The sequence below is a fragment of the Sphaerodactylus townsendi genome, linkage group LG03, assembly GCF_021028975.2.
Source record: "Sphaerodactylus townsendi isolate TG3544 linkage group LG03, MPM_Stown_v2.3, whole genome shotgun sequence".
Taxonomy (NCBI): Eukaryota; Metazoa; Chordata; class Lepidosauria; order Squamata; family Sphaerodactylidae; genus Sphaerodactylus; species Sphaerodactylus townsendi.
In genome coordinates, this window is record NC_059427.1 from 124706994 (window position 1) to 124732605 (window position 25612).

Consider the following 25612-nt stretch of genomic DNA (forward strand, 5'->3'; position numbering starts at 1 on the left):
TACTTCCACGCCATGAAAGCTTCACCTGCCCGCTTGTACCCATTAAGTATTGATTAAAAGGATAGGATTATTTTCCCCTCAGGCAATTTTGAAGAGAGGCCAAAAGTGAGCCTAGGATTCTTCTAACTGTTTTGCATTTTCTAGGAATGGCTCTTTTCCTGAAGAATGTGGCTTTCCATGGAATCCTTTTAGATGCCATTTTTGAAGAAGGCAACAAAGACTGGGAAATTGTGTCAGACTTGCTAACGAAGGGCATAAAAGATGGTGTGGTAAAACCTCTACGGACTACTGTGTTCAACAGGGAAGAGGTAGAAGCTGCCTTCCGATATATGGCACAAGGAAAACACATTGGGAAAGTCATAATTAAGGTATAACTGGCTTATCTTTAGATGATTCAAATATCTGTATCTGTATGCATTGCATGGAAAAATTATTGGTAGGGTTGCCAGCAGTCTTGGGGAAAAATGATCTACCCTTTTTCATAGATTCTTGATGGGTAGAAACAGTCAGTTGAAGCTTTTAATGACGGAGCCCTTCGGGGATCGGGCAGTATAGAAATCGAAATAATACATACATACATACATACATACATACATACATACATACATACATACATACATACATACATACATACATACATAAATGGAAGTAGATAACATCACCCTGTAAATAATATCCCATTAATACCCTGTTAAAGGGATGGGACATTTTTCTTCATGGCTGTTGGCAACCCTAACTCAATGAGCAGTGGCAGTAATACCTGCCTTTCCAGAGGAAAGAGGGGGAGATTTAATTTACTGCTACTAATGATTAGCTTAATCAACTGATGCCAAGAGCTAACATGCAGTAGTGTTTTCACTGAAAATAACTGGAAATCAGTGGTGAAACCACCAAAAAAGCTGTATTTGAGCAGTGTTAAGTCATAGTCGTTGCAAAAGGGATGGCGTCATCACTTAAATTTAATGTAATCCCACAGTGTATAAAGGACAGAAATTTCAAGATGTCCCGATATTGTATTGTCGAAGGTTTTCACGACTGGAATCAACTGGCTGCTATGGGTTTTCTGGGTATGTGGAGGTGGTCTAGGGGTTTTTGCTGCTCACCCGCATCTATGGCTGGTATCTTCAGAGGCATATCAAGGAGAGAATCACATCTTATCATGACATGCCTGTGAAGATGCCACTATAGATGCGGTTGAAACATTAGGAGCAAAAGCTACTGGACCACAGCCGCACAGCCTGGAAAACCCACAACAGTCAGGATCCCAGTATTGTTGCTTCTCTTTGTAGACCAAGGCCTGGCCTTACTGTTTCCTAGTGTGGTGCAATGCCTAGAGTGTTGCCCTACCTAGTATCTGGGAGAACCAGATTTGAATTCTTACTTTGCCATGGGAGCCCCTTAGGGACCATTCATAATTCTTAGCCTAACCTACCTCACAGAGTTGTTGTGAGGATTAAATACACTGAGGAGAATGAGGTAAGCCATTTTGGCTCCCCACTGAGGAGAAGGGGATATTGATGAAAGAAAGATATGCATGAAGTAAATAAAAAGCCTGCTTTTGTTAGTTGTCTGGACACAAAAAGGATGATCATGGATCCAGGTGAGTCTTTTATTTCCTGGTTCCATTTTTTTCTCCTTTTGTTTCTTGCACATTTGTAAAATTGCCCATACTTCAGAAGGCTATAAGTTCATTGATTATTGCTAATTTTCATCTGGAAGACTTAGATTTATGGTACCAAACCCACATCCTACAGCCCCATGACATCAATTCCGGCTGCATAACCTGTTATTCTGCCTGAAGGGGTGTCACATGATGCCATTATGCCTTGCCCTATTGAGCAGTGGGAGGGAACCAAAGCAAAAGGTGCAAGGTTGCCTCTCCCCCACCCCACCCCCATTGGTAACTTCACTACCTACCATATGTGCCTTTCTTTTTCAATATTAAAGCTGTATTTCAGAAAAGATAAACTTAGGCTTCTTCCGCACAGGCAAAATAACGCATTTTCAAACCACTTTCACACTATTTGCAAGTGGATTTTGCTATTCCGCACAGCTTCAAAGAGCACTGAAAGCAGTTTGAAAGTGCATTATTGTGCATGTGCGGAATGAGCCTTAGAGAGTGATAGGTAAGCAGTATGAGTGCTTGAGGGGATAGCACGGGAAGGGGGGAAAGCCCACATGGCCCAAAAGAGTGTTTGTTGGCATGGCATAACCTACTGCTGTATGAACACAGAGTGTGATTTAAGTTTAAGCACTACCTTATTTGATTAGTCATCTGTACTATTTAGGTCAATGAAGAAGAAGAGAAATCTCCTGCAAAGGGTGCTAAAGTACCCCAGCTCCCAGCCATCTCTCGAACATCTTGCCCACCAAATAAATCATATATCATCACAGGAGGCCTTGGGGGGTTTGGCCTGGAACTGGCACAATGGCTGGTTGAAAGAGGAGCAAAAAAGCTTGTGCTGACGTCTCGCTCTGGCATCCGAACTGGTAAGCTGACTATACAATGGGCTCCAAACTGGAAAGGACAAGGAGAGATATGTGAACAAATTTACTTACCACACTGGAAAGATATGTCACAGTCCTGGGAGCCCTTAATTCTGACTGGGTGGAGTTTATGGGTTTAAGCTTACCCACCCACTGCACCCCCACAGCCCATGCAATTTCACTCATCATTGTCAACCTCCTCTAGTGCCACTCTTTCCCTTGCCTCAGTGGTAATAATAGCATTGGTGGGAGTGGGTTTCAATTGGCAAAGTTACACATAGTGGATTATTAAACCTTTAATCACTGCAACTTGAAGAGCAGCCCTTGTAGGTGAAACTTTTAAAAACTGCTGAGCAGATTCTTTTGCAGATCTCTCAGCATCTTGTCTGATTTGGTTGTGTGAATAGTTAATATTATTCTTTATTACTTTTGTGGGCTGCCCTTCCCCTTGTGGGCTCAGGGTGGCGTCCGTCATAAAACAGTACAATAAAACCAACATCCAGAAAGCAAGTAGTCTCTGCTAAAAATAAAATTCCAGTGGTGGAAAAATTCAGAAGTTAAACATTAAATGATACTGTTCCCCTTTATGATGTCTGGAATTGTAGACTCAAGTTTTTTTCTTGGTAAAAATCAAATTTCATCTAAGTTTAGGTGGGGAAATTTTGAGATGGAATTGTGAAGCGCATATGTCTGGCGTCTTCTAAAGAACATTAACCAGACATGTAGAAACAATGGTACATATACACCATTCAAAAAAAGGATTGGATTGTTAAAGGAAAGTGTGGGGGTGAGACATTAGCCAAGAAAAGGTATAGGCAGTATTTTACAACTCCATGAGCAGAAGACGTAACTTTCCCACATTCTTCTGCATGGCTACAGTTCTGACTGATTCCTGGAAAGACCAGTCATAGGGTCTTGGGATCCATGAAGAACAACAGCTGCATGGGTTGGGGGTGGGGGCTGGCATGAAGACAGACAAGGAATTTAAAATCACCCCTCCTCCACAGGCACAGCTCTGCTGGAAGGGCCACTTGCATCCCCTTGTAGCTGCATATTTGGTAGCTGCAGAACAGGTTCCTGCTACAATGGTTTAAATTCTGTTTTCATTTCCAGATAGTGGATGAGTAAATAGATGCAAAGTCTCTTTCAATTTTTCTATCACCACATTCCCTTCCACCACCCCCGAAAAAAAAGAAAAAGAAAGGGGAGCAGAAAGTTCAGCTTTACAAGTATATCCAGAGTCTTATTTTGAACTCCCTTTCTTTGCAGGTTACCAGGCTAAACGAGTCCAAGAATGGAAGCACTTTGGGGTCCAAGTTCTGGTGTCAACCAAGGATGTTGTGACTCTTAAGGGGGCACAAGCCTTAGTACAAGAAGCTTCTCAGCTTGGCCCAGTTGGGGGCATCTTCAACTTAGCTATGGTAAGTGACCAAAGGTGGCTGTGATGGTTTTTAACACTACCAACCTCAGTCATGTGAACTGGCAGTTGCTGAATTAGTTCATAGTTCAGTTGAAATCTTTTCCCATGCTGTTTTGAAATGGAAACAAGATAGATACGCTGTTCTGACCAGGAGGGGAATTATGGAAAAACATTGTTTTCTACAGGTCTTAAAGGATGCCATGTTGGAAAATCAGACTCCAGAACTTTTCCAGGAAGTTAACAAACCCAAGTACACTGGCACACTTAATTTGGACCGGTAAGTGCAATGTGAATCATGAATATAAGCTGTGGTTTCAGAATGATGCCTGCCTTCATCAGCATCAAGCAAAACAAGTGAACAAATTATCTTCCCCTGTATTGTTCTGCTCTAGGGTGACCCGTCAAAAGTGCCCAGACTTGGACCACTTTGTAGCTTTCTCTTCAGTAAGCTGTGGAAGAGGAAATGCTGGGCAGACCAACTATGGTTTTGCCAACTCTACCATGGAGCGCATCTGTGAACAGCGACAACATGATGGGCTTCCAGGTAATGATGTAGTTCCTCCAACCATAGGGAATCTGTTTTTTAAGGAAGTGAATGAAAACAAATTTACATAGGATTAATCATATACTTCCTAATGTGCAACACCAAATTTTTGGGTTTATAACCAGTCATGTATTTGTACTTTTTTTTTGTTTTCCAGTGAAACCCTCTTTCTACTCCCAAATACTTCTTTAACAGCCTTCTCTCTTCTTTCCTAGGCTTGGCTATACAGTGGGGCGCTATTGGTGACGTGGGTATTGTCTTGGAGACAATGGGCAGCAATGATACTGTGGTTGGTGGAACTCTGCCCCAGAGGATGAGCTCATGTCTGGAAGTTCTAGATCACTTCCTCAACCAGCCTCATCCTGTCATGTCTAGTTTTGTCCTGGCAGAGAAAGTGTTGTCCAGAAGTGATGGGGGTAACCAGAGAGACCTTGTGGAAGCAGTTGCTCACATTCTTGGTGAGTATCTCTGTGGATAATTAGATGTATTAAAGATCAATGTTGAGTTTTTATAAGAATCTGTACTATTTGAGTCAGCAGCTATTCTGAAGAGATGTGAATCGTCTCAGCTTCCTCATGGGTTTGCGCTGGATTCTGTTCAGATTGGCTGCTACTCTGCAGATCAGAGAGCAGTTATTGTACCATGTTTATTATACTACATAGTGAGTGGGTTTGACGGTGACCTGAAATGCCTTCTGTCTCTAAAACTCGCATACATGCACATAAAATACAGAGCATTTTGCTGTGGCAACTTCCCTCATCAAGTCTCTGGAATACTAGCAAGGATGCTTTCCAACCCAAAGAGGAAAAGTTTTGGTAATTTGTGTTTGTTCAGTTGACCTGTTCAGATTTGTACTCATTCTTTGAAAATAGAAATTGATTTTTTCAAAACAAGAAATAGCTAGCAAGCTATCTTCAGTCAGTCAGTCTTGTTTTGTTTTGGTGTGTTCAAACATAGTGAATTAGCCTTTCGTGCATTTGTACCATTCTTTAGATAAAAGGAAACTTCTTCACACAATGCATAGTTAATTTGTGGAACTTGCTGCTACAGTGAATTGTGTGTTTTGACATAATTACATCTCTTGCACTAATAATGCAAGTAGACATGGAGGTCTCTTACTCACTGAAGATCACTTACCAGAACTGCAAAGCCTTTGAGAAACAACAAATCATAGGAGTTAGTATGGAAGATGTTCTAAATTGCAACTGGAGAAATCTGGGTGCGATACAAGCAGGATTAGATGTGGGAGGACATGAGGTCATAGGTGAGCAAAGTCTTGAGGGGTTTTAAAGGTGTGAACCTCTTCCATCTGTAAAACACAGGTGAAGTGGGATAATGTTAATAGACACAAAACTGGTCACGGCAGAATCAGGGTGGGGAGAAGGAGGAGAGCACAGCCATTAAAGATTACCACCAGAGGATAAGAATAGGCTTGGAACTCCTTGGGTGGGGATCAGAGAGGGAAAGCCTTAGCAAGGATGTGGAAAAGGAATGAGAGCAGTTGTTGCAATAGTGCAAGAAGTGAAAGCTTTTAATTGATCAAATATTATAATCTGTCTTCTACATGATTCATTGCTTGACCCTCATTGCTATGTTATTTACCCCTTTTTATCTGCTCTCCTTGTCTGGTCACAACTCAGGGACACCTGGTTCTCTTTTGTTGGAAATAAGCTTTGTAGGTCAAAAGCCCATGTACTGTCCCTGCCATACCATGCGTTAGTTGCACAGGAAAATAGGCTATAAGGCATAATCTGTATTTTCTTCCACTTCATACATTAGGTTGAATGGACTGTGTAAATTATGACTCTGTATCCCAGCCACAATACGTTGTTTTAAATTGAGGCCTTCTCATGCTCACACTGTAACAATTAAACAAATGCTTGTATACAAAATAAGCAAAGTATTTAGGAAGTATTTGGAAATTTGGCCAAAGATAGCAAAACAGTCTGTGTTCTGCAGTATTGCAGTATAGATGATTAAACCAAATGTGTGACGATGAGCCCCACCCTAAAAGATACATTGACATTAACTTGCCTAAAAGGTTTTGTTAAGTTTATATTTTCTTTTCCTCAGGTGTTCGTGATGTGGGGAGCCTGAATGCTGACACCTCACTGGCTGATCTGGGTTTGGATTCCTTAATGGGAGTGGAAGTACGCCAAACTCTGGAAAGGGACTATGATATTGTCATGGCAATGAGAGATGTTAGATTGCTTACCATTAACAAGCTGCGGGAACTTTCTTCCAAGCCTGGGGCCACAGATGGTAAGTGTGCCTAGCCACATGGATTCTGTGTTTGTGACAGAAGAATGGATGACAACAGGGGCTGGCAGAATTGAAGCTTCTTCTTCTTGGCTACCTCAGCTCTGTTGTGGGTGAGAGCAGTTGGCTTCTGGCACACTGAGCATTTTGTAGTGAATGAAGCAGATCTCTCAGAGGAAATAGGGAATGAAATGTGCAGGCATCCTAAGTTCTTACTATAGGTGAGAAGATGGTGGAGCAAAACTTGATATTGGATTGTATACCAAGTTTCATGGGGGCCTGTTCTTGGAGAGGCTGTGAGCATAGGTGTAGTGTCAATAGCGTATGACCGTTCCCCTTGCACTAACAAGTTTACTGCATGTACCCCCTGTCACTTTGTTGCATCTAATTTTTTAGTTGTTCATTTATTACTGCTGGAGTCAGCCCCACCGGCTAGGAGATCAGGCAGAGATTGCTGGATATCCCAAATCAAACTGGAAATCAGGAGATATATGTTACTGAAAATATTTTTGTCTGCGTGCTCATTCCTGTACTGTGCATCCAAATTGCACCCTGAATGTCCTCTGTAGTAAAGTCAGTTCATGAGAACATTGCCAGCTTTTCCTAAGTAACGACATATCCTGTCTTTTCTTTTGTTGTTTGCACCTCAGTGCATCAGAAAGTCACAGCAGAGTTAAGTCCACTGGTAGGATTTTCAAGGCAAGAGACATACAAGGGTGGTTTGCCATTTCCTGCCTCTGCATAGCAACTTCCTTGGTGGTCTTTTGTCCAACTACTAAACCTGCTTAGTTTCCAGGATCAGATTAGTCTGGGCTATCTAGGTCAGGGCTGGCTTGCTCTACTACCCAGAAAAAGGCATTGACTGGTTCTTCCCTATGTTTGGTTTCGTTTTTTAGCATTGGCACATGAAGCAAAAGGTAGTCAGTCTGAGCATCTGCAGTTGGACTTGAACACCCTGTTGGTTAATCCGGAAGGACCGACTGTTGTGAGACTCAATGAGGTGCAGAGCACAGAGCCTCCTCTCTTCCTCATCCATCCCATAGAAGGATCTCTTGCAGTTTTCAGCACCCTTGCTTCCAAGCTCAGCATACCCAGCTATGGACTTCAGTGCACAAAAGGTAGCTCTCGCTGTGTTTATTGCATTGGTGTAATCCACAGTGTGTTACTGTCAGTATAGCCTGAACCATTTAAGTCTTTTCCTGTGTTCCATGTTTCTAGAGGTGAGCAAATTTCATTCATGTAAACAAATACATACATGAGGAAAAATTCAAACCTGAAGGATAGGTATATTGTGGTAATTCTCTGCTGGAGTACAAAAATACTTTTAGGACAAAAGAACTTAAGCCTTAATTCAGGACAAATCAACCACAACATGGTGGTATGCTCAGACATAAGAAATAAAAGAGAAGCTGGAGCTAGCCACGATAGTTTGTTATGAACTTTTCTGTTTGAATTCTTGCTTGCTGTTTTCATGTACCGGTCACATTGCTTATATAAACAATGTGAGCTATAGGAAGAGTGTCACCTTATCTCTTTTAAAATTAACTGGATATTTCCCTGCAAGTTATCAACTGTAAACATTTGTCCTTTTAAATCAATATTTTTAAAAAACCTATACCTACTAGATCACTTGAAATACCTTTTTATATGGTACAAAATAGTTTCCAAATTTTCCCTTACTCTTAAGCAATGTTATTTAACATCTTGAACTTTTATTACCAGCATAGGCACATCACAACAAAATGCATTTTCTTTCCACTTTGCTTTGTCCTCTGTAGACAGAATCTTCAGAAATCTTAGTGGCAGCTACTGTGCAATTCTTTATAGAGTGAAGATTTCTGGTACTAGAAAGAAAGCTACTATGAATTTTGTTTTAAATCCTAAGACTTTTCTTATAAAAACACAAATATTTATCACTTTAATTTAATAAAAGATTATTGATTTGTGTGGAAACTGTTGCCAATATACAAGGTCTGAACTGAATGTATACATACATTTTCCTTCTTCCTATATTAACTGTTTAGTTCTAGTACCTATTTCTGTATTCCAAAATATGCATTAACGTAGTGTCCTCCCTTGTCCACCATCTCTATTAACCTTGGTAAAAAGATTCAAATTATATCTTTTTGAAAATATGAACTATTTTGCAACTATAGATTTATGAGTATTTGTTTAAAGTGTTTCCATTCTAGATTTTGGAAATTCTAGTAGCAGAACTTGAATTTTGTCACGCAACTCTAGACGTTGGTCATGGTCATCCATAGCTAGACATTTCCCCTAACTTACTATCTTTGCTTCCTCTCTGTAGATGCTCCTCTGGACAGTATTCAAAGCCTGGCATCCTACTATATTGACTGCATAAAGCAGGTGCAGCCAGAAGGCCCCTATCGGATTTCTGGATATTCCTTTGGTGCCTGTGTAGCCTTTGAAATATGTTGTCAGCTCCAAGCCCAACAGAATCCTTCCCATTCACTCAACAGCCTCTTCTTGTTTGATGGTTCTCACTCCTATGTAGCAGCACACACTCAGGTAAGGAAGATTTTAGGTGGATCCAACTATGTCAAAAGAGCATTTTAATCCCAAGAGAAATTGGTTTCTGGTATTTGGCTCAAGGTTAACTCAGCCTTCCATCCTTCTGTGGTCGGTTAAATGAATACGCTGCTTGCCAGGGGTAAAGTGTAGATGACTGGCAAAAGCAATGGCAAAGCATCCTGTAATCATAGTGTGCTTAGTAAACATTGTGATGTGATGTCATCCCATGAATCAGTAATGACCTTGTGCTTGCATCTTTACCTACTACAATTGAAAGCTAATTTACTAAAACTTTGTAGCATCCTTTTTCATTCAAAGAGCAGTATGCCCAGTATACACATTCGTGATATGTGCCAAATCAAGACAGTTGTCTCAAATCAAGGCAATTGTCTCATTTTTCCAAACCTTCCATAAATGTATATGGATGAGTAGTTTTCTCTGCCTTCCGGGGGGGTCGGGGGGGGGGAGTTGTTTGTTTGTTTGGGTTTGCAGATGTGGAGCTAAGACTTCTATGTCTAAAATTCAGTCAATGAGAGTAATTTTGTGGTCCATCTTCTCCAGAGCTACAGAGCCAAACTAACCCCAGGAAACGATGCTGAAGCAGAGACTGAAGCATTGTGTGCCTTTGTCCAGCAGTTCACTGGCATGGAATACAACAAGGTAACATTCTTCCATGCAGTTCATAGTTGCAAGGAAAATGTGTTTTGCTCACAACAGTTTCCCTCTAGAAACTGCACTACCTTGTATTGAAGCTTTCCTCTTTAAATTGCTTGCAGTTGCTAGAGGCTCTTCTGCCCCTACCTGATCTAGAAGCTCGTGTAAATGCTGCTGTGGACCTGATAACTCAGAGCTATAAAGACATCAGCCGCGAGACACTCACCTTTGCTGCTGCTTCTTTTTACAACAAACTAAAGGCTGGAGATGAGTATGTGCCACAATGCAAGTATCATGGCAATGTGGTGCTACTGAAAGCAAAAACTCACAGCGAGTATGGAGAAGGCCTTGGAGGAGACTACAAGCTTTCAGAGGTTAGTCCAAGAAATAACTCTTATTAACAGAGAGAAGTCCAACATTCTTGTCTTATGAATGTGGACTTTACAGTGGCATAGATGCAATGGGGACATTTGGGGACAAACACCTTGGGCACCTCCCGTTGAGTTACGTGGGCCCCAGGCGCGCCCCTGTTGAGCCATTTTGCCCCAGGTGCCATTTGCCCCCCCCCCCCCACGCCACTGGGACTTTATGTAGGTCTTCACCCACTACTAATTGTCATCTTCAAGTAGCACAGACTGTGTGCTAGTGCCAGTGCTGCAAGTGTTTAGCCCAGCCTGCTGAGTAACAGCAGAAGCACAAGATTTAATGTGCCAGATTATGGGAACGATTCTGTTAAATTTGAGTAAGGAGAGAAGTGGGGTCACAGCCCTAGTTTTGATATGCTATTTTCATTATGCTATTTTCAATTGGAATCGATTTAGAGAGGTACTAGAAAGAAATGTAGGAAGCAGAAGTAAAAAGGACTTTAAGATCTCTTTCTCTGGTGATCATAGCTCCTGGCTGGAAAAACAAAGAATATGAAAGTAAAGTTTGTATGCAGCATTAATCTTCTGTGTCTATCCTCCGCAGGTCTGTGATGGAAAAGTATTTGTCCATGTTGTTGAAGGGGACCACCGCACCTGTCTGGAGGGAGAGGGGGTTAAGTCAATTATTGGAGTCATCCACAGTTCACTAGCAGAGCCTCGGGACAGTGTTCGAGAGGGCTAGACACTTCAGAAACTCTACTGTCATTGGTAGAGAGGATTCAAAGCTAACCCTTCTGATGCTCTCAAGGAACTCTTCTTGTAATCTGCCATACCATCCACTCTGCAATCAAGTCTTGGAAGTCCTGCTGACCAGTGCATCTCTCTGTCTTTCCCTCTCTCCAATGCGTTGACATTGCTCTTGCATTATTGCACGGACCTGCATTGGTGTCAACGATTTACATGAAAGAATGCCCTTTTAAGAGCAGACTCTTTTTTCCCTTTATTTGTGTTGTGTGTTGTCTATTTGTGTATTGTCGTCTAGCAGTATTCCAAAGGATAAATTAAACTAACCAAGTGCAGAGAGTAAGGATTGAGGCTGCGACTGATTTTGGAGACCCTGTTCTGTCTGTGAAGAGTCAGTCTGTGGCAATATCGGAAGGCGAATTCCAATGAGGCTTTTTTTGTACTATTATTTTCCATTTGAAATATACTAGATATTTATTGCTTTGTTACTTCACTAGAGGCTCGCAATGTTAATTTAGCTTTGATTTTAAAAAATGGGGAAAATACACCATTATGGGATATTTTTTTCTGCCAGATGAAGTTGCCTCTTTTTAAAAAAAATGTATACCAAAATTAATCTCTACAGCCATCTTCTCATGTAGGGCAGCAAGTAGATTCCAGTAAAAATATCACTTTTCAATGCAGAGAGATTGTTTCTGCTATGTTGCCTGCCAGATGGTGATGGAAGTTGTGCGATGCATATTGTATAAGATTCTTAGTGAGGGATAGGGTCGGAATGTTACATACATCCCTCATCCATGCGGGGAGTATGCAGGCAAGGCTTGTGCAATTTTTTGCATTGCCCCCTTTAACTGTGTTCAACATGGTTTCTTCTTGCCCACATTTGCAACTTGAAAGATTCACTGCGGTTTGGATCCCACATGGCTTCTTGTTGACAAGAACCTGATTTAATCCTCTCTGCTGAATCTCTTCCCCCACCCACAACTCCTGGCTTATCAGTACGCCTAAAGGCCCCATATATGTAAACAAAAACAACAGCTTAGAGTCCAGTAAGCCTCTTCTTGCCTCTTCTCTGGTGGATATGCTTTTAGTGGAATCAGGGCATCCTTGCTGCTCCAATGATACAGAGGAATGATATGGAGCAACCAGTATCAAGTATGAAGGTTGCTGTTACTCCCCAAAAGGCTTTACAATCCGGCTTCCCTGCTGGTGTGTTGTCAATATGGGTATAAAGGCAGCAAACACCTTCCATACTTGCTGGGAGCTGGTTGGCTGAGCCATCCTCTGTGGATAAGCAGCTGGATGACTGGTGTTAGTTTTTAATTTTAAGGAACTTGTTATGAAATTTTGCAATGTAAAATTAAAACATTTCCAGTTTAGTTCTCTTCTGTTGTTCATTTTTACATTTCTTTGGGAGAAAAGCTCTGGAGTGTCCTTTCTTCTGTGGCTCTCCGAGATTAATTAAATGCAACTTAAACTCTGTGTTGTCTTTTGTCTATCAGTTCTATATTTCTTGCTTCTATATATTTTATTGTTTGCATTTTCCTTCTCTTTGAGGAGGAAACGGGGCATTCAAAGTTCTGCTAGAGACTATGGTTAAGAGGCTGCAAACAGCTGGTTTGGGGACTTTGGGTTTTGGCTTCCTCTTGCTTTGGAGTGTCTAGCTGGTATAGTCAGTTCTTAAACCATGTGACTGGCACTGCAGTCTGAAACAGTGGCACACTTTTAAGCTCATTGACTTCAATGGGCATAGAGGGTGTTAATCTGTTTAGGATGGCACTATGTAAATATTAAATCCTCCTCTATGTTCTGGCTTCCTTTATGGTTTAAGAGCCCACTATTTTTCTGCTTTCTCTTTCTCATCTAAAGAATGGGGCAAATACTGTTGATGCAAAACAAAAACCGGTAATATAATTTTATTTACTCATCGTCGCCCTTTCTCACTGAGACTAAAGATGGATTTCACAATTTAAAAACAATGCAACACACTATTACACCATGCAGTTACGCATTAAACAGTGTGAATCAAGACAATATAAAGGAGGGGTATAAATGAAGCAAATAAACAATGCAGTGCAATGAAATCGGAAGATTAAGAGCAATACACTCCAAACTGTATGAAACTTTCACCATGTTCGGTTGTTGTTCTCCCATGATAGAATACTGTCTACCTCATCAGTATCTCATTTCTGACAAGAGCTCCTACCAACACAAACTGAACACATGTCTCTGAACTGGGATTCATGCAGAAACCTTCAATAAGTTTTCAAAAGCTCATTCACAGTGTCCCCAGCTTGGTGGTATAATTGTGACTAACAACAGTGATACCTACATATCGTAGAGATAGTAGGAATCTGTGCACCAGAAGTGAAAGGCAAGGAGCGTGTTCCGCCCCACACCTGGCTCCTGTTTCTGTAAGTCCAGTAATGGCCAGTCTTACATCCGCATTTGCCATTGGTCATTTTTAGAGGAGATGTATTTGCAGAAATCCAGTGAAAGGTGTAATGCGTTTTTATTTGGAAAATGATCCCAATGACCATTTTTAAATAAATATGCAGGCTTCTGGTTTACCAACAAAATATTAAAAGGACATTGATGGTTAAGTATTGTGTTAAAAAAGGTGAAGTTTTTGCATTATTTATCCCTAAACAGACGTTATTTGTCCAGGAGTGACTAATTTTACGTTGTCCAATGCTGGATTTGGACATGGAGGGGGACTGGTTTGGGGGGACTTTGGGTTTCATACAATGGTCACTTCCAGATTGGACTGCTGAATGAACATAAGAACTAGCCTGCTGGATCAGACCAGAGTCCATCTAGTCCAGCACTCTGCTACTCGCAGTGGCCCACCAGGTGCCTTTGGGAGCTCACATGCAGGAGATGAAAGCAATGGCCTGCTGCTGCTGCTGCTCCTGAGCACCTGGTCTGCTAAGGCATTTGCAATCGGAGATCAAGGAGGATCAAGATTGGTAGCCATAGATCGACTTCTCTTCCATAAATCTGTCCAAGCCCTTTTTAAAGCTATCCAGGTTAGTGGCTATCACCACCTCCTGTGGCAGCATATTCCAAACACCAATCACACGTTGCGTGAAGAAGTGTTTCCTTTTATTAGTCCTACTTCTTCCCCCCAGCATTTTCAATGAATGCCCCCTGGTTCTAGTATTGTGAGAAAGAGAAAAATTTCTCTCTGTCAACATTTTCTACCCCATGCATAATTTTATAGACTTCAATCATATCCCCCCTCAGACGTCTCCTTTCCGAACTAAAGAGTCCCAAACGCTGCAGCCTCTCCTCATAAGGAAGATGCTCCAATCCTTCAATCATCCTCGTTGCCCTGCTCTGCACTTTTTCTATCTCTTCGATATTCTTTTTGAGATGTGGCGACCAGAACTGAACACAGTACTCCAAGTGCGGTCGCACCACGGCTTTATATAAAGGCATGACAATCCTTGCAGTTTTGTTATCAACTCCTTTCCTAATGATCCCCAGCACAGACTTTGCCTTTTTCACAGCTGCCATGCATTGCGTTGACATTCCCATGGAACTATCAACTAAGATGCCCAAATCCCTTTCCTGGTCTGTGACTGATAGCACTGACCCCTGTAGCGTGTATGTGAAGTTTGGATTTTTTGCCCCTATGTGCATCACTTTACATTTTGCTACATTGAACTGCATTTGCCATTTCTTAGCCCACTCACCTAATTTATCAAGGTCTGCTTGGAGCTCCTCGCAATCCTTTGCGGTTCTTACCACCCTACATAATTTGGTATCATCTGCAAACTTGGCCACCATGCTACCCACCCCTACTTCCAGGTCATTTATGAATAAGTTAAAGAGCACTGGTCCCAATACGGATCCTTGGGGGACACCACTCCCTACATCTCTCCATTGTGAGAACTTCCCATTTATACCCACCCTTTGTTTCCTGTTCCTCAACCAGTTTTTAATCCATAGGAGGACTTCCCCTATGGCTTCTTATGGAGGCTTCTTAAATGGAGGCTTCTTAAATAGCTGTTGAATGCACCTGTAAGAACCAATATGCAATACATGCTCTATTGAACATGTCAGATTAAGCGTATGTGTTTTGCCTCCATTCTTCAGAAAGTCCATCTTGTACTTCCTTGTCTCTCCCCTCAAAGACCTCTGTACTAAATACTAGCCTAAACTGGCCCAGCAGCAAATTCCTCAGAAATTTCACACTTTAAAGATCATTCAAGGTTCTCTCTCACAGTTTTGAGCCACACGTTCATGCCGTCAATGTGGGACTGGACGGGCAAGAGACCCTGAATGTACATTGTGGACTCTGTAGGATTTATATATGCACTATAAACTAATTTAAACATGAACTGGTCTTAATAGGACATTTGAAAATTCCCTTCAAGTACAAATATGTATTAGCAGGCATGGCCCCATCACAGAAAGCAACATGCCTAAGTCACATTCCCTACCCTCCAATGATCTGTAATATTTGCTGACTACACATTTCTTACATTTAGGGAAGGGCATGGCTTAGTGGCAGAGTTATGTGCTTGACTTGCAGGTTCAATCACTGGCAGAGATGTATCCAGGGAAAATGTAGCCCGGAGCAAAATCTGAGCCCCTGCCCCAGAATGGGCAGCTGCCCTTCCCCACCACGATCAAACAACTTTTTTTGTATCAGGTCTTGTGTATGGACCCAGGGAGAAGGAGGAGGGGTGTGGGAGGCAATTTTCTACCCCCATGTGACTAGATGACCCCATATGTCCCCCGTGGTGGTACGCCCCTGCTCACTGGCATCTTCTGGTTAAAGGACCAGGCAGTAGGTGATACAAAAGACCTCTGCTTGAGACTGTGGAAAATTGCTGTCAGTCTGAGTACATAATATTGACCTTGATGGACCAAGGGTCTGATTCAGTACAAGGCAGCATGTGTATGTTTCTGATTTGCTGAACAAAGAACTAAAATGATGCCACAACCAGCAATCACCTGGTATTTAATAAGCAACCAATATGCAGATGATACCCAGCTATGTCTGTTGATCGAGGGTCAGCCAGAAACTACCCTAGTTAAGCTGGCCAAGTGTCTGGATGCCATGGCAGGATGGTTAAAGCAGAGCTGGCTGAAACTTATTCCATTGAAGACAGAGGTCTTGTGGCTGGGCTGGGGATACCAGGATTCCAGGTTAGGATTCCAGGTCAGGATTCCAGCTGCCAAAGTTAGATGGGGTGGAACTGACACACCTATCATTAAAAGTCTCAGTAAGGCTAAGCAGTTGGTGTCTCACCCTGATCTACGTACTGTGATTCATACAATGGTCACTTCCAGATTGGACTACTATAACTCTATCAGGGCTACCCTTGAGATTGCTCTGGAAACTTCAGCGAGTCCAGAATGCAGCAATTAGGGTTCTTGCCTATCTTTAAGGCTTTAAATCTTTATGATTTCATATTCACACTGTACTCTAGCAGTTGAATACTGGATCAAATTCAAGGTTTAAATGCTAACCTTCACAGCCCTAAATGGTCTTGGAGCATCATAATGTGGGAATATCTCTCTCACCCAGAGGGTGTTGCACTTCACCGGAAGTAATCTACCAGTGAACCCTGGCCCTATAAGCATCCGGCTGTCCTCAACCAGAACCAGAGCTTGTCTCTGGCACCAGCTTGTTGGAACTCTCTGTCAACTGGGACCTGGGACCTGCAGGATTTAATTAAATTCCACAGCACCTGTAAGAACGCAATGTTCTGTCTGGTCTATGGACAAAGTCTTCCTTGATGGTCCCCCATGCAAGTACCAACCCTGCTTAGCTTCTGGGATCTGATGAGATTATCATCAGGATATACCTTATCACTCCACATACCCCAGAAATAGGTATTGCTGAGAAAAACACAATACAATATGTCTCACGGGAAATGCTAATATCAGCTCCAGGAAATCAGGAAAGAACTTAACACAGGAATGCTACTTTCACTGTCTCTGGAAATACGTAATTCTGCTTTTGCTTCAAAAAAAATTCTAACATGTACAAACTGATGTAGACTACCAGCAAACAGGAAAAGATCCCTCTGTTTGCTATGTCTAAACACATTTTTACATTGTTCAATGTACACTGTGTTATAAAATACTGATGAAATTAAGTTGAATACGGTTGTAATGTTCATGAAAACTGTATTTATGAAAGCATTTACATCTTGCTTTTCTATGGGGACAAAATGTACAAAGATGGATAGAAATGAGAGTGTTATGTGAGGGAGATTTGTAACTGAAGAGGAATTATAAGAGAATGTTGTTATTTGAAATACTGGAAACATATGTTACAGGAACTTCTGTGCCTGTGCTCCTCCCTGCCAGCTGCACCACAACCAGGCCAGCAGGGCAGAGGCGTAGCTAGGGAAAATGGAGCCCATGACAAAATCTGAGTTTTGTGCCCCACACCCCATATGGGCAGCCACCCTCCCCCCACCATGACCAAACAACATTTTTTTTTTGCACCAGGCCATCTCAAAGTCACCATCACATTATAGAGCATGCCCCAACACACAAATCTGAACACACCCACGGCACCCTAGTTTAAACAACATTGAAAGTGATCCTATTTTTGGAAGGGGTGGGAAATCCACCCTGAAACATCATCACTATTAATGTTGTTTAAACTACAGAGCCCAGATTTTCTGTTTAAATCCACCCTAAAGGGAGACTCTGGGCACCCAAGTTTCAACAACATTGAAAGTGACGCTGTTTCAGGGTAGATTCCCCACCCACCCCCGAAACAGCATTCTTCATAGCCCTAATTTATTATTGTTATTTAATTTATTCAGTCAAAAATTGTTCCCAAATTTATAACAAAAACCCAAAACCTAAAACTGACCATAGCCCTATTCTCAGACTGCATCTTAGAACTCCGAGTAACACTAAGGCAAGCCTGAGCCCCTGCCCTTGCCTTAACCCTAACCCTAACTAATTATTTTTATTTAATTAATTTTTTGTTACAATTTCGGGAACAATTTATGACTGAATAAATTAAATTAAAATAATATGTTAGGGTTAGAGTTAAGGCAACTGCAGGGACTCAGGCTTGCCTTAGTGTCACGTTGAGTTCTAGGGTGCTGTCTCAGAATAGGGCTATGGTCAGTTTTAGGTTTCGGGTTTTTGTTACAATTTTGAGAACAATTTTTGACTGAATAAATTAAATAAAAATAATAAGTTAGGGTTAGAGTTAGGGTTAAGGCAAGGGCAGGGGCTGTGGCTTGCTTTTTATGTTGAGTTCTACGGCGCAGTCCAATAATATTGCGATGGTCAGTTTTAGTTATAAATACGTAATTCTGCTTTGGGAACAATTTATGACTGAATAAATTAAATAAAAGTGAAAAGTTCGGCATTTGGTTCAGGCAAGGGCAAGGGTTAATGCAAAACCCCGAAACCAGAAATTGATTATTGCCCTGTTCACGGACAGTGCCCTAGAACTCAATGCAACACTAAGGCAAGCCTGAGCCCCTGCTCTTGCCCGAACCCTAACCCTATTTTTATTTATTTTTTCAGTCACAAATTGTTCCCAAAATTGTTATAAAAACCTGAAACTGAAAATTTTGCCTTATTCACAGACTGCCCCCTAGAACTCAGCATAACATTAAGGAAATACCGAGCCCCTGCCCTTGCCTTAACTTTAAACCAAGCTTATTGTTTTTATTTCATTTATTGAGTCATAAATTGTTCCCAAAATCGTAACAAAAAATAAATAGAATAAAAATAAGAGGTTAGGGTTAGGGTTAAGGAAACTGCAGGGGTTCAGGTTTGCCTTAGTGTTACGTGGGATTCTAGGGCACTATTCAAGGATAAGGCTATGGTCAGTTTTCGGTTTCGGGTTTTTGATACCATTTTGGGAACAATTTTTGACTGAATAAATTAAATGAAAATAATAAGTTAGGGTTAGGGTTAGGGTTAAGGCAAGGGCAGGGGATGTGGCTTGCTTTAGTGTTATGTTGAGTTCTATGGCGCAGTCCAATAATATTGCGTTTTAGGTTTTGGGTTTTTGTTATAAATTTGGGAACATAAGAACATAAGAACATAAGAACAAGCCAGCTGGATCAGACCAGAGTCCATCTAGTCCAGCTCTCTGCTACTCGCAGTGGCCCACCAGGTGCCTTTGGGAGTTCACATGTAGGATGTGAAAGCAATGGCCTTCTGCGGCTGTTGCTCCCGAGCACCTGGACTGTTAAGGCATTTGCAATCTCAGATCAAAGAGGATCTGAGATTGCAAATGCCTTAACAATTTATGACTGAATAAATTAAATAAAAATAAAAAGTTTGGCATGTGGTTCAAGCAAGGGCAAGGGTTAACGCAAAACCCCAAAACCAGAAATTGATCATTGCTCTGTTCACAGATTGTGCCCTAGAACTCAATGCAACACTGAGGGAGGCCTGAGACCCTGCCCTTGCCTTAATCCTGACCCTAACCCTAACGCTAACTTATTATTTTTATTTAATTTATTCAGTCAAAAATTGTTCCCAAAATTGTAACAAAACCCCCGAAACCTAAAACTGACCATAGCCTTATCCTCGGACAGCACCCTAGAACTCAACATAAAACTAAGACAAACCTCAGCCCCTGCCCTTACCTTAACCCTAACCCTAACCATAAGGCTAACATATTATTTTTATTTAATTTATTCGGTCAAAAATTGTTCCCAACATTTAAAAAAAACCCAGAACCTAAAACTGACCATAGCCTTATCCTCGGACAGCGCCCTAGAACTCAACGTAACACTAAGACAAACCTCAGCACCTGCCCCTAACACTAACCCTAACTTATTATTTTTATTTAATTTATTCAGTCAAAAATTGTTCCCAAACTGGTATCACAAACCAGAAACCTAAAACTTCGGGGATAGGGCGGTATACTAAATTTAATAATAATAATAATAATAATAATAATAATAATAATAATAATAATAATAATAATAATAATAATAATAATAGCCCTATTCTCAGACAGCACCCTAGAACTCAACATAACACTGTAGCAAGCCACAGCCCCTGCCCTTGCCCTAACCCTAAACTTAACACTAACTTATTATTTTTATTTAATTTATTCAGTCAAAAATTGTTCTCAAAATTGTAACAAAAACCCGAAACCTAAAACTGACCATAGCCCTATCCTCGGACAGCGCCCTGGAACACAACATGACACTAAGGCAAGCCCGAGCCCCTACAGTTTCTTAACCCTAACTTATTATTTTTATTTAATTTATTCAGTCATAAATTGTTCCCAAATTTATAACAAAAACCTGAAACCTAAAACTGACCATCTCGATATTATTGGACTGCGCCATAGAATTCAACATGACACTAAAGCAAGCCACTGCCCCTGCCCTTGCCTTAACCCTAACGCTAACTTATTATTTTTATTTAATTTATTCAGTCAAAAATTGTTCCCGAAATTGTAAAAAAAATATATAAAATAAAAATAATAGGTTAGGGTTAGGGTTAAGGCAACTGCAGGGGCTCAGGCTTGCCTTAGTGTCACGTTGAGTTCTAGGGCGGTGTCCAAGGATAGGGCTATGATCAGTTTTAGGTTTCGGGTTTTTGTTACAATTTTGGGGAAAAAATGTTGACTGAATAAATGTCCCCACTGTAGCTACACCTCTGCAGCAGGCTGACACCAGACACTGATGTGCCAGGGCTCCTGCTCACATGCTGAAGCCACGATGAAGCCTCCTCATCAGCTGTACTACACCTGGCCAGCCCAAAGTGAAATCAGCTACCACTATCCCCATGCTCTCCCTTGCTAGCTCCACCATGCCCTACCAGTGGGATTGCCAACCTCCAGATCTCATAGTAGGATTGCCAACCTGCAGATCTCATAGAATTAAAACTGATCTCTGTGTGGGACAAACTGTACTGCCTGTTTTGGATAAAAGAAATAACTATGCTTGTTATTGGGAGCAGCAGTGGCGTAGGAGGTTAAGAGCTCGTGTATCTAATCTGGAGGAACCAGGTTTGATTCTCCGCTCCGCCACCTGAGCTGTGGAGTCTTATCTGGGGAATTCAGATTAGCCTGTACACTCCCACACATGCCAGCTGGGTGACTTTGGGCTAGTCACAGCTTCTCGGAGCTCTCTCAGCCCCACCTACTTCCCAGGGTGTTTGTTGTGTGGGGCAAAGGGCAAGGAGATTGTAAGCCCCTTTGAGTCTCCTACAGGAGAGAAAGCGGGGGATATAAATCCAAACTCCTCCTCCTCCTCCTCTTCCTCCTCCTCTTCTTCTTTTCCTCCTCCTTCTTCTCCTTCTCCTTGTTTTAGATTGTAAGGCAGAAAAGTCAGGGGTCAAAGGCCAGGGTTGGCAGCTGAAAAATGCTGCTGTTGCAGAGTATACAAAATAGACATCTGGTGTTTATCAAGCTGGAATAGATAAGTTCCATCTTTGAATAGGGTCTGTGTTCTTTGTCTATTTAGACCAGTCATCTGTCCAGTCAGGAAATATTTTGCCTCATATGGAACAACCAATCAGTGTTAGCCTCAGCTTTCTAGATGGTAGAGAAAAACATATAAAGGAATATCTTTTCTTTTTTTTCTTGGAGACACACGTTTATTTACGTGTCTGCTTTATTGCAGTAAAAACTACTAGACCAGGTGTTTGTTAAAATAGACTTATTTGTCTAACATCTGGACCACAGAGATCAGGTCTCCTGGAGAAAATGCCTGCTTTCAAGATGGACTCTATGGTATCACATCCCTACTGTAGGTTCCAGTCTCAAATCTCCAGTCTCAAATCTCCCAACCTGGAGTTGGGATCCCATTGTGTTTGTGGTTCTCTTCTCTGCCCTGTTGCATAGCAGATGGCAAGAAGTGCTTGGACGTCACCAGCATTGGGTAAAGTTGTGCTTATGCCTGCTTTTGCTGACTTGGGCTCAGTAAAGGAGGAGCTATGGCTCAGTACTAGAAACTCTACTTTGCTGCATGCAGAAAGTCCCAGGTTCAATCCCCAGGGCCTCCAGTTAAACAGAGCAGTTAGGAGGTGATGTGACTTGATGACTCTGCTGCCAGTCTGAGTAGACAATACTGACCTTATTGGGGGGACGGGGACTGTGGCGCTGTGGTAGCACATCTGCTTGGCATACAGAGGATGTACGCTTGAGACTCTAATCTAAACAGTTTATGCAAGTGTGAGTAGACAATATGGACAACCTGCAAAACAGACAATATGGACAACCGGGAAAACACACATCATTCTAATATGGACTTCGATGGACCAATCGATGGATTATAAGGATTATAATCGATAGATTATAACGAAACCACACGTGTTCATGCCGCGACTCCTCTCTCGGCTTACTGAGAGGATCATGGGCACAGTGGGGTCTGTGCCAAATACCCCAACTTCTCCTAGTCTGCTCCATGATGGGATTCAGTAGTGAAGGTTTTTTCCTCGCTCACTTTTCCTTCCATCTCTGCCCATTTCTCGCTGCAGAGAAAATATCCGAGACCCGGTATGGCCGCTAGGAGGAGAGATTTCTGCCCGGCCCTGTTCAGCTTCGCTGTGATTTCCTGCCGGGGCCTAGTTGGAAGTGACACCGGCCCCTTGCCGGTCGGAGTGTGATGGCGGAAGCGCCGTGTGGGGCTCAGCCTCAGAGCCTCTCCGGATGGCCACAGTCAGAGCGTGAGACTCAGGTATATCGGGGAGAGAAAATGAAGGGGGAACTTGGGCAAAGGGGCCGGGGCGGTCCCTCTGCAAGGCGAGGCCGGCTCCTGGCCCGGTCGCAGCGAAACTGGCACTGACGCCAAGTCGCCTTATGGGAACAACATGGGCATGCTTGGTGAGCGCTGCGGTTTAGAGAAGAGAGCGGGCTCAATTTTAGCCTGGTCAGCCACACTGCAGCAGCCCTTGTGGCAAAAGAAACGTTGCCCTGTAACCAGCCATGGTCTTTCCCCCTTTCCCCTTAATTGGCTTGACCCAATTTTGCAACGTAGAAAGGACATATTACCAGCTGTGTTCAGCTAAGCACTCGTAACAATATAGCAGTAGCAATCAATCATTAATGTATATCTCTCCGGTTAGGAAACCGCTTCAATCCCCTTAGACAGGTTAGTTCTTAAAAAAAAAACACCAAACAAATAGTCCACTTGCTCTAATCGAATCAGATCAGCCTCATGTGTTTTCTTGTGTCCCAAATACAATCTCCCTGTTACATTCCATATTGCAACATGTTATTTGTGGAAGTTATTCAAGCTGTGATGCGTAGCTCAACAAAATGGAAGTTCTGTCTGGTTGTGTAGCAGCACTTTGTTTTCTTTAAAAAGGTCTTGAATCTGAACAAGACTTTGTTGTGGCACAGTAATGCTGTGACAACAGAATCGTGAGGTGTTGTATGAACAACCAAGCAAATCTGATTTTTCTTCTTATGTCACCTCAAAATTACCAAATGATACTTATGGTTTCTGCACAGCACACTCATAATGTGTGTAACATGTTATTAATGAACCCGGTTTCCCCTGTTTGTGTTCGCACTGGAGATTTCACCCCTCCAGAAAGCAATTGCACACAGTCTGGGTTGCTGTGGCTCCTTGGGTTTCTCCAAAAATATTGCCAGAGTAGCGATTTTTGTAAAAACCCAGGTTGAGGCTGAACCTGTGCGAAGTTCTTCCTCAAAATGGGATAAATAGCTTCTTCAGCTACCACTATTCCCATGGGCTGTGCGGTTTGGGCTTGCAGTTTGGGCTGTGCGGAAACCACCATTGTGAGGCCTGCAGCACAGCGGTATGTAATGTACAGAATGATAGCAGATACCTAATAATACTGTGGCCAGACCTGAATTGCCAAGGCTAACCCAATCTTGTCAGAACTCAGAAGCTAAGTAGGGTCAGCCCTGGCAAGTGTTTGGAATTCCAGGGTCTTTGTGCAAAGGTAAACCACCTCTGTTAGTCTTTTGCCTCGAAAACCCAATGGAATCGCCATGTCAGCTTTAACTTGATGGCGCTTTACACACATAGCAATACTTAGAAATGTCCACTGTGCTTTCTATAATAATTTCATAGAAGAGTGTGATAGAGACCTGTACACATGTTAGATCTGTATGTGTATTATGTTCCATAGCTTTTAATTACAGTTATCAAAATATGTCTTAAAACAGGGTATAAAGAACACTTTCTCACAGCATTTGCTTTAGAAAAGAGGGAGACCTGAATATTTTTTTTGTATTGTGTTTATGGGGCAAAACTTAAGCTACATAAATGGCAATTATAAGAACTGCTCTTTGTACTAAACAGTTCTTATATGGAAAAATAGTAATAGTGGTCACAATACTTGAATCAATGACAGCATTTGTCTGCCATTTCTGTTCCCTTCCAGTAAGATGAAGATGCCTAAACTTAAGGGCCTTGAGTTTTGGAGAAACACGTTGAGAGGTGCCCGCTATGTTGTTGCTCCCATGGTGGATCAAAGTGAACTCGCTTGGAGACTGCTAAGCCGCCGTCATGGAGCTCAGCTGTGTTATACCCCTATGCTGCATGCTCAGGTCTTTGTAAGAGATGCCAATTACCGTAAGGAAAATCTGTATTGTGAAGTGTGCCCTGAAGATAGACCTTTGATTGTACAGGTAATGGCAATAACATGATGTTTCCCTTTGAGCATTTATATTATTTAGAGTGAAGGATTCTTCTTCCTTCAGTGGCCTAGGAGGTTAAGAGCTCGTGTATCTAATCTGGAGGAACCGGATTTGATTCTCCGCTCTGAGCTGTGGAGGCTTATCTGGGGAATTCAAATTAGCCTGTACACTCCCACACACGCCAGCTGGGTGACCTTGGGCTAGTCACAGCTTCTCGGAGCTCTCTCAGCCCCACCTACCTCACAGGGTGTTTGTTGTGAGGGGCGAAGGGCAAGGAGATTGTAAGCCCCTTTGAGTCTCCTGTAAGCCCCTTTGAGTCTTCTTCTCTTCTTCTGGCAAGGTGATATAATAAGAATGAAGAAAACACAATCCACTGTAGGACCCTCCGCTGAGAAGACATATGATTGTTTTGGAATTATGCATTGTACTCCATGTACAATTATGCATTGTACTCCATGATCAACCATTGTTTGATCTTTGCATCTTAGCATGTATTGGAAAGTTAAAGTGGCATTCTGGCACCTTGCCATGACTTGTCACAAAAGAAGTATTTTGTTGTATCCTGTTATTCCATAATTAGCGCTCTCTCTCTCTCTCTCTCTCTCTCTCTCTCTCTAACTAAACTTGCACCTGTGAACCCAGTTGATGGAACAACCTTGCCGTTTTTTTCTGACAAGTTGTTTTAGCATATGCTAAATTTGACTGGTTCATAAATCAGACTCTAAACAAATGCAGCAAAATTGCTAAATTACATGGAATATCAGCATACCACACCTTGAAGACACACATGTACTTACCTGTGGTTTTTAGACAAATAGGTTTTAAAGAAATCTGTGAATGCAATTACCTAGGCTAGCTGATCTCATCAAATCTTGGGAGCTAAGGAGGGTCAGCCCTGGTTAGTATTTGGATGGAGACCACCAAAAAATACCAGAGTTGCTATTTATAGGAAGGCAATGGAAAAGCACCTCTGTTAGTCTCTTGCCTTAAGGGGTCAATGTAAATTGACTGGCACATTACGTGCACAC

The 25612-nt window shown here is 42.0% G+C and overlaps 2 protein-coding genes across 4 annotated transcripts in view; both read left to right on the forward strand.

Moving 5' to 3' along the window:
• FASN (fatty acid synthase) overlaps window positions 1–12487 on the forward strand; it is a 60144-nt gene extending 47657 nt beyond the window's left edge. Inside the window, exons 32-43 of the mRNA XM_048488277.1 lie at window positions 145–368; window positions 2289–2490; window positions 3757–3908; window positions 4093–4184; window positions 4300–4451; window positions 4667–4909; window positions 6525–6713; window positions 7607–7828; window positions 9019–9239; window positions 9804–9902; window positions 10019–10270; window positions 10866–12487. Coding sequence (XP_048344234.1) covers window positions 145–368; window positions 2289–2490; window positions 3757–3908; window positions 4093–4184; window positions 4300–4451; window positions 4667–4909; window positions 6525–6713; window positions 7607–7828; window positions 9019–9239; window positions 9804–9902; window positions 10019–10270; window positions 10866–11003 — 2186 coding nt within the window. The 3' untranslated portion in view covers window positions 11004–12487. The remainder of the gene's footprint in view (window positions 1–144; window positions 369–2288; window positions 2491–3756; window positions 3909–4092; window positions 4185–4299; window positions 4452–4666; window positions 4910–6524; window positions 6714–7606; window positions 7829–9018; window positions 9240–9803; window positions 9903–10018; window positions 10271–10865) is intronic.
• Window positions 12488–22515: 10028 nt separating this feature from the next.
• The window catches only part of DUS1L (dihydrouridine synthase 1 like), a 28986-nt gene continuing 25889 nt past the window's right edge, over window positions 22516–25612 (forward strand). For all 3 annotated transcript variants that reach the window (XR_007243965.1, XM_048490076.1, XM_048490077.1), the window contains exons 1-2: window positions 22516–22650; window positions 24329–24575. Coding sequence is in view for 2 of the 3 variants with exons in the window: in XM_048490076.1 (XP_048346033.1) it covers window positions 24333–24575 (243 nt within the window). In the remaining variant the exon portion in view is untranslated. The remainder of the gene's footprint in view (window positions 22651–24328; window positions 24576–25612) is intronic.